At 35.3% G+C, this 7,644-nt stretch overlaps 2 protein-coding genes across 10 annotated transcripts; both read right to left on the bottom strand.

Annotated features, from left to right (window-relative positions):
• Positions 1-201: 201 nt before the first annotated feature.
• LOC145150879 (F-box protein SKP2B-like) lies at positions 202-2,642 on the bottom strand. Of its 2 annotated transcripts, none has more exons than XM_079075338.1 (5): positions 2,267-2,642; positions 1,880-2,144; positions 1,348-1,696; positions 1,066-1,207; positions 202-703 (listed from the first exon to the last, which is right to left on the bottom strand). In XM_079075338.1, exons 2-5 carry the CDS (start codon positions 2,089-2,091, stop codon positions 315-317), a joined length of 1,092 nt encoding a protein of 363 aa, XP_078931464.1. In that variant the 5' UTR covers positions 2,092-2,144; positions 2,267-2,642; the 3' UTR covers positions 202-314. The 2 variants fall into 2 exon arrangements, with proteins under 2 accessions (XP_078931464.1, XP_078931536.1); XM_079075410.1 differs by having other exon boundaries at positions 2,323-2,642.
• A 906-nt stretch (positions 2,643-3,548) lies between these two features.
• ACR3 (ACT domain repeat 3) lies at positions 3,549-7,232 on the bottom strand. 8 transcript variants are annotated; one of them, XM_079075017.1, is made up of 8 exons: positions 6,958-7,232; positions 5,706-5,742; positions 5,480-5,629; positions 5,276-5,390; positions 5,113-5,180; positions 4,422-5,039; positions 4,239-4,343; positions 3,549-4,114 (listed from the first exon to the last, which is right to left on the bottom strand). In XM_079075017.1, the coding sequence occupies exons 3-8, from the start codon at positions 5,594-5,596 to the stop codon at positions 3,788-3,790; spliced, it is 1,350 nt and encodes a 449-aa protein (XP_078931143.1). In that variant the 5' UTR covers positions 5,597-5,629; positions 5,706-5,742; positions 6,958-7,232; the 3' UTR covers positions 3,549-3,787. The 8 variants fall into 8 exon arrangements, with proteins under 8 accessions (XP_078931143.1, XP_078931221.1, XP_078931074.1 ...); XM_079075095.1 differs by lacking the exon at positions 6,958-7,232 and adding an exon at positions 6,817-6,951; XM_079074948.1 differs by lacking the exon at positions 6,958-7,232 and adding exons at positions 6,610-6,713; positions 6,817-6,948 and having other exon boundaries at positions 5,480-5,742.
• Between the last annotated feature and the right edge of the window lie 412 nt (positions 7,233-7,644).

The following is a 7,644-nucleotide window of genomic DNA, read 5'->3' as shown; positions in this document are numbered from 1 at the left end:
AGTAATGATCCTCTATATATGCCATTGATATTTAATAGAGGATCATTCATATTTATTCAAACTATAATCCTCTATATATATGCCATTCATTCATTAATCAACATTTCACAAGCCCTCTTGGTACACGATATGGATTAGATATTATATAATATAGGTCTTCATATCTGGTTTAATTTATGACTTGTCAGAAAAACCAAAAGCTGCGAATAAAATTCTCCAGAATATAAGAAAAGTCCCAACATAACATAACATACCAACACCACACATCACATCACATCACATCAAATGACAACAAACGGTTGGTTCGGGTCGGGTCAATGAGACAGTGATGCAAGGGCACGGTGTGATTGAAAGGCACAAGCACAGTGGACGGAGGTGAGGTTCAGACAACCGCTTATTATGAGAGAATGCCTGCCCGCACACGTGTGTAGTGCAGGGAAGGAGTCACATAGGGCTTGCACAGCTGGCGGTGTTAGGGCGGTGCATTGGCTGATGTTCAGATTTATCAGCCCTTCTTCTTCTTCTTCTTTTTCTTCCTTTTTTTCATAATACCTGCTTTTCACCGACTCCCATACTTCATGTTTGTTTTTCACTCGGCTGTGGGCTAAAGCGTAAATTGCTCTGTCTGTTATGTTCTGACAGTAGTATAGCCCCAAAGACCGAAGGTGTAAGCAGTTGTTTGCTAAAGCTATCACACTCTCATCTGCATGTTTTACAAAGAATGTTAAGGGTTAAATGCAAGAAATAGCAACGTGCTTTTTGTATTGATTTGTTTATTGTAGCTATCCTATTTTTACCATTTCTTCCTACAACAGCATCCTACTTTGAAAAATGTACCCTCATAAGTATAACAATGTCATCCAAATTCAAATACAAAACAATGTCATCAAAAGTCAAGACATATATATTTTCAACTCCAAATTCTTATGAACGCATTTAGTTACTTCACTTGTTATATATATATATATTTTTTATTGAACTGCAACATATAAGCAATTCAGATAGAATTTGAATAGGAAACTAGTTAGGTTTGAGTTTGAGATTCAGAAAGTCAGAATTATTTACCTGTTATAAGAACACACCCACACAAATCAATGGCACGAAGATCCGGACACCCGTAAGCTAAACTCATTACTCCAACATCACTAACTCCTTCGCACCAACCAAGATTTATCGACTGAAGTTGTTGACACTTGTACCCTATAGCCTGCATGCATTTCAAGATTCCAAAATTTTCAAATAGATTTCCTTATACATTTCAAGACTTGAACGACACAAATATAGTTTTTCGTTTGTTCTCAAATATTTTTTGAACATCATCTGAAGGTTCAAAATCTTGGTTTTTACCTTGAGGGCATTGTCGGATGCAGCTTTTACACATCCACAAAGGTTCAAAATCTTCAATTTCCTGCAGTAGCCACTGAGATACACAAGACCTGCATCACTAAAAGCAGAGCAGCCACTGATATTGAGCTTAATAAGATCTGGACAACCACGAGCCAAGGCATAAAGTGACCAATCACTTAGTTTAAAGCTCTTGCTCAGGTCAAGATCCTCCAACTCATGGCAGTTTGCAGCAATTGTCTCAACTGCATGATCATCAAGCTGTGGTTTACTTTGCCGAAGGGTCAAAACCCTTAATTTTGTGAATTTGGGAGCAAGAGAAAGCACCATGTTGTTCATGTTGTTTTTGCACCTACATAAAAAATTAACCAATCAAAACAACAGTCACAATACCAAATCCATATCCAAAAAGACGACTCTGTTTAATTGAAAAGTTTAAAGACAAGAAAAGCTCGTGTTTTATGCAGAATCCACAAAAATTAATCGAAAAACATAAGCATAGAAACAAAGGGTGAAACGAAAAGACAGAAGATACCATGAGAGTGAAAATTGAGTAAGTCCCCAACAAATAGCATCCCTCCATCCACTACAGACACCAGAAGCAACTATGACCGTCCGATCATCCAACAGAGATACAATCCTCATCAAAAGTTCCATCGGAATGTCCTTCCACTCAGTAATAACCCTACCCACACTCCCAAGGACCATCATGTTATTGAAATACATGTTCAATTCATCGGTTTGCATCGTTGATATTCGATAAATACCCAAACGACACCCTTAGATAAAACGCCTTGTTTCTGTTATCATAAAGAAAAGGGCGATGAGAAACAGTAGGAAAAACAAGAATTAAAGCAATACAACTGTCAAGAAGCTGGGAGGAGGCTTTGATGATACATGAAGTTGAGTAAAGATGAAATACCTAACTACGGAGAATGTGAAGAAGCGCAGAACACGGAGACGAGAAAGTAAACGTACCCTAATTCTTCAAATAAAAAAGAACTGGGTTTTCTTTACGGAAGAGAAATGAGGGAAATATGGATTCAGATGAAACTAGACATCGAGCGGAAGCATCTAGTGCTCCAAAACTGCAAGTAATTCCAAAATTGGTAACAAGAAAGCGGTGTTTTCCGGATTTTAACAAGTGGCTCAACTGCTGTGAACACTAAATTACCAGTATGTATGGAATAAAGAGAAGGTAGTTTTAGTTATCGTGGATTATTGATATGGGTATGGCGTAAATGAAGGTACTTTTGTTGTATTTTCTTCGTCTAAAAAGCTGTTCCTTTCAAGATCACGAGGAGAGGTTTATCGAGGAGGGGAAGCGTGACGAAATGAAAGAAACGGGTGACACGTACGAAGCCACGTGTAAGGGATCGATGGTTGTGTGTGTCTGGGAGAGATCATGGTCCCACGTGCCAAAAAAAAAGATACTGTTTTAAATTTTAATTTTTCTTGCTACTAAAATTTCCCTTTCATTTCCTATGGTAAAAATATTTTGTATTTTTCATATTTTATCTATTTTATTAATCACATTATACAAGATATTAATTATATCGGTTTAACACATTATCTCAATGGTTTTCTAAGTGTTTGCGAGTTTTAAAAACTATGCTTACATATTAAAAGTGAAGATCACAATGATTTCATTAAACTGTGAGAGACCGATATCCAAAAACATGCCAAAAACGAGATATACGGAAACCGTTATTAAATATTTCCGAAGATCACTTCAAACGCTTCATGTAAGTAAGCAAGCGTAAAGTGATTTCTAGTATAATTTGTTTTGTTAATTAACTGTCAAACAATTAAAGACAAGCATACTTTTTGAAAAATTCATTTTACACTTGAGAACTAAATCTCGGGTAAGGTTTATCTTGATGCAATTGTGACCACGGAATCATAGATTAATTATGTATCAACCAGTGATAAGATATTTTATTATTATTATTATTATTATTATTTTTTTTTTTTTTGTGGTGGATTGTTAAATATAGTTTGATAAAAAAAAAATAAAATCAAATACATGTTTATGCAATCATTTTCCACCTCTTGACCATAATAATGCATGTATGATGTATCAACGTATCACATATTGTTGTTCCCTTTTCTAGATTATTGTAAATACTAATCTATAACATTTCTGTTATCATGAAAGAATAAAAACAAATTATATTACAAGCAAAGAGACCAAACAAGTCAAATTGCACTCCAATGCTCTAGTCTCTTATTTACTTACCAATAAGAGGAGAGACTTATTAGTTTTTAAACATAAACATACATCTTAATTTTACAAACATAAAACAAAACAAGACACAATATTCACGAAAAAAGAACAAAAAAAAAAGAAGTGAACATGGCCTTGCTGAAACAAGCTATCGTACGCCAAAATTATTCTTTCTATACAAACATCAAACACAAATTTCACTTACAGTTTGAAGCCTCAAGGCAAGAAGCGTTCCAACAAGCTCCCAAATGAGAAGCTTGTTTTATTTGTTGGTTGTGGTTGTGGTTGTTTTGAAGTTGAAGGGGGTTTTTTGACATTAAGCATCATTGTTTGGCCTACTTCTTTTCTCAACCTTTCAATGGTTTTCATGTCTACTGGATTCCCTGAACCAGAAGCATCTCTTACATAAAATATGTTCACTGCTTGCTCCCCAACAGTTGTCACACCCGCTCTTGACACTGAAAGCCCGTTTTCCCGAAGGACACGTGTCACTTCCGAAAGCAATCCTATGCGGTCTTTTCCACACAGCTCTAGGCTAAGACCCTTCATTACAAAACAATCAGGAATCTTACTTAGGCAACAACACATTCTAACCTGATTTCTCTTTTTTAACTTAATCTAGACATAATCAAATACCGAAAATGCCCTTAAAATTAATATTCCTTACCTCGCTTACTCTACGCAGAATTGCAGCCTTGATACACCTAACAACCCTTTCCTCCTCTCCTTCAGTGTTGACAGGGGTGCCATCCGCATGACGAATATAGTACTCCTGAATTTTTAAAAACCATCTTCAGTTTCGTCAATGAAATATAACAAAAATGTCAAAATATATTGGTAAATGGAATACCTGTGTTGCATAGGGGGTATCTGATGAGATTGTGGCATGAAAGACAACATATTTCATGTCTGTAAGGGTACAGACGATATCAAACATAAGTTTAGGCCGATCCCTACAGCGCACAGTCACCACGGAGTATCCCTTCTCCAGACACCGATCAACCGAAATCTTCAACTCCAAAAACGCAGCACAATCAGCCTCATCTCTCAACCCTTTCCCTTCATAATCCATTTCAGCAAACAACATCTGGTGTAACCTTCGGTCAATATGAGTCAAACCCATTGAGAAATTAGTATGAGCCACTTTATCATCATCTCCACAGACACGAAGTATGTTCTTGAGCTGTTCTTCCATGGCAGACAATCGAGTTGGATCATCTACACCTCCAGCAGTCGTATCATCGTTTAAATAAACAACACATGCTATTTTTGTGTTGTGGGTCCATACCTCAGCAGCTGCTACATTAAATTTAAGGTTTGCAATTACGGCTGAGATTTCGGATAACAGACCCGGGCGGTCCCTACCGACAAGCTCAATGGCTGTGTAGTCTCCCATTGAGTGGACCCCGACTCTCTTTGCGGGCCATGTCTTGCTTTCATCTGATGTGTGCCCTTTTGGACCAAGAGCCTATATGAAAAGTTGCAAGATTTTAGATACAAATATATATATAACTAACTTTTTTTATTTTTAAAAAACATACCTTTTCTATGTAATCAATCGTCATTTTGTCTGTTATTTTGTTTCCTTGTTGGTCAGTGACATGAAACACTGTAGAAGAAAAACAGGAAGAACCAATAACTAAACTCGTATTTTTATTTAATATATTTATATGTTCATGTAATAATTAATAAATATAAGCATACCATCCATGAACCATCCACCATCAGAAGAGATGTAAGCTTTAGTAATAATGAGATCCAAGTCTGCTAAGATTTGGACCACTTCCAGTAGTATTCCTGGTTTGTTTACACTGTCAACCTATCAAACACATACAAAAAATAAATATAATTATATTATTAAACGAAAATCGGTATATTCGTTATGTGATAAAAGGGTAAAAAGGTTACCTTGACTAAAGTACATTCACCACAACTATGGTTATCTACAGAAACCCTTGGAGGGTTTATTCGGATGCTTAAGCTCTCATACTCAGGGTCAAAGTAAGGCAATCCACCTGGGGCCATTGATGAGGGTGTAATGTAAGGAGATGTCACCCTCTGTACATTTTTAATAATTACATTAGTTTTGGTTTCTGAATATGTGAAATAAGGTATTTCATGAACAGCATATCACATCATGGTTTGGTTGCCCTGTGAATACCCGTGCACCCCTGAGACAAAGACTTGGGAATATCATAAACAATGATAATTATCTGTATCTATCATTAATGTCCTCAAAAGCTTAACTATTAAAGCATGCAACCCCGAACACAAAATGTCAAAAAGATCATGAATAGCTAATATACGTCAATGGAAAAAGATAAGTGTAGTAGAATATGCTCAACATAATCATATTTGCTAACACTTGTCCTTAAGTCAAAGAAAAGACCATTCTCATGCAAGAACTGAACTTCAGGACTAGATATGGAGATTAAAAACACACTTACAATTGGAGAACAACCCGAAATGAAAACATAGAGCTTATAGCTTTAGTTTAACCTAACTATATATCTCTGATAAGAATATAAAAAGAGAATATTGGAATTTGCCTCAGACATAGTTTCTAGTGAAATCTTTGTGATTACCTAAAAATATTTCTTGAAATACAACATCAAGATGCTCATTCCTAATTCGGAAACATAACATTAGATGTGTAGTAAAACGATTGTTGCAACTTGAAGAATCAGAATCAGAACCTATCAATCTATCAGATAAGTAGTTGCTTACAGCTAGGGATAGATAGGTAATTTTACATTTATTTCAATCTATCAATTTTTTACAGCAATTTCATAACTACCACTCCAACTCTTGACCCTAGATGATAGGAAATCCAGAATCATAATCAATTTGACCGAAACCCTTGAACCTAAGTAATTAATGCAGTAATCAGCTTAAATATACATCTAAGCAGTAAATACCCCCTGTTTGCTTGTAAAATTTTGGGGTCCTAAAAGATATGTGTGACTTCTTGCTGAAACTTTCACCATGGCAGTTGAAGCACACATCCATACTTCTTTCATTAACAGTTTAAGAGGTACCTTCAATGAAACCCTTTAGGCACCAATCTCAACGACCAAACCGGTAACAAAATTATGCAATCAGCTAATTGGATAAATTATAGAAAGCATAAACACCGCCCAACCTTCAAATTTCATCAAACCAAATCATGAAGATGAACCAATACAAAGCACGAAATCGATAAATTATTAAACATTCTATTGATCTAACACAAAATTAACTATTACCGAAAGAGATTGGAGAAACCAAACGATTTCCAATTGTGTTATTCAATTGAAAGCATACAAAACAACGAGAAGCACACAACCGAAATCAATCGCGCAGAAAAACTTATCGTGTAGGGTAAAATCAATCAAAATAGGACGAACCTTTACTGTATGGCCATCCCCATTAGCAGAATCAAGTAGAAGCACATGAGAGTAATGATAAAGTGAAAAAGACACTCACAAATTCTTGTGCTTTCGACGTCGGACGAGCACTTAATTTATACCAGTGCTCCTCCCACTCTCTCTATCTCCTCTTTCTCTCACTAGAAGGTTCTCATGTATGTGTTTCTCTTTCTCTCTCTATATGTATACATATCATGTGTGTGTATATATAGAGAGAGAAAAACAAACACACATGTGTGTAACGTATTTATCGATTGCAGGTAGCCTTGGCGCGAGTTTGGAGGAAAATGAAGAACAGAAATATTAGCCCTGCTTTCGTTAACCTTATTTTAAGATTTTTCTTGATGATTATTATCTTTTGGTACAAAATAACTAGGGCTAACGAATGATCAAAATTATTATAAGATAATAAGGTATTTTACAACATCCTTTCTGAGGATTACTTTTAATTCTATGAAATTAATTTTCTGATCATTTCAACGGTCTTGAACATTTATATGTTATTTAGGGTATCTTTATGTTTCATCGCTAAATTTTATTTTGTTTATAAAATTTGAAGATTTTAGGTGTTTAATTAAAACTATAAGAATTTTTTAATTTATTAGTTTATAGCGGTATTATAACAAAATGTTTGGAAGCTTTTGATAAGTTAGAAATGCGTAACTT

This window comes from Lactuca virosa, chromosome 1 (genome assembly GCF_052849685.1).
Source record: "Lactuca virosa cultivar CGN04683 chromosome 1, Lactuca_virosa_CGN04683_v6, whole genome shotgun sequence".
Classification (NCBI taxonomy): Eukaryota; Viridiplantae; Streptophyta; class Magnoliopsida; order Asterales; family Asteraceae; genus Lactuca; species Lactuca virosa.
The sequence above is the reverse complement of the archived record's forward strand: the minus strand, read 5'-3'. Positions and strand labels throughout refer to the sequence as shown.

Coding starts and splice junctions, on each gene's coding strand:
- LOC145150879 (XM_079075338.1), bottom strand. CDS start 2,091: ATGCAAACCGATGAATTGAACATGTATTTCAATAACATGATGGTCCTT. Junction 1,697..1,879: donor ACTCAATTTTCACTCTCATG/GTATCTTCTGTC, acceptor TTTTTTATGTAG/GTGCAAAAACAACATGAACA. Junction 704..1,065: donor TGGGTGTGTTCTTATAACAG/GTAAATAATTCT, acceptor TAAAACATGCAG/ATGAGAGTGTGATAGCTTTA.
- ACR3 (XM_079071290.1), bottom strand. CDS start 5,596: ATGGCCCCAGGTGGATTGCCTTACTTTGACCCTGAGTATGAGAGCTTA. Junction 5,391..5,479: donor GTGAATGTACTTTAGTCAAG/GTAACCTTTTTA, acceptor TGTGTTTGATAG/GTTGACAGTGTAAACAAACC. Junction 5,181..5,275: donor TGGTGGATGGTTCATGGATG/GTATGCTTATAT, acceptor TTTCTTCTACAG/TGTTTCATGTCACTGACCAA.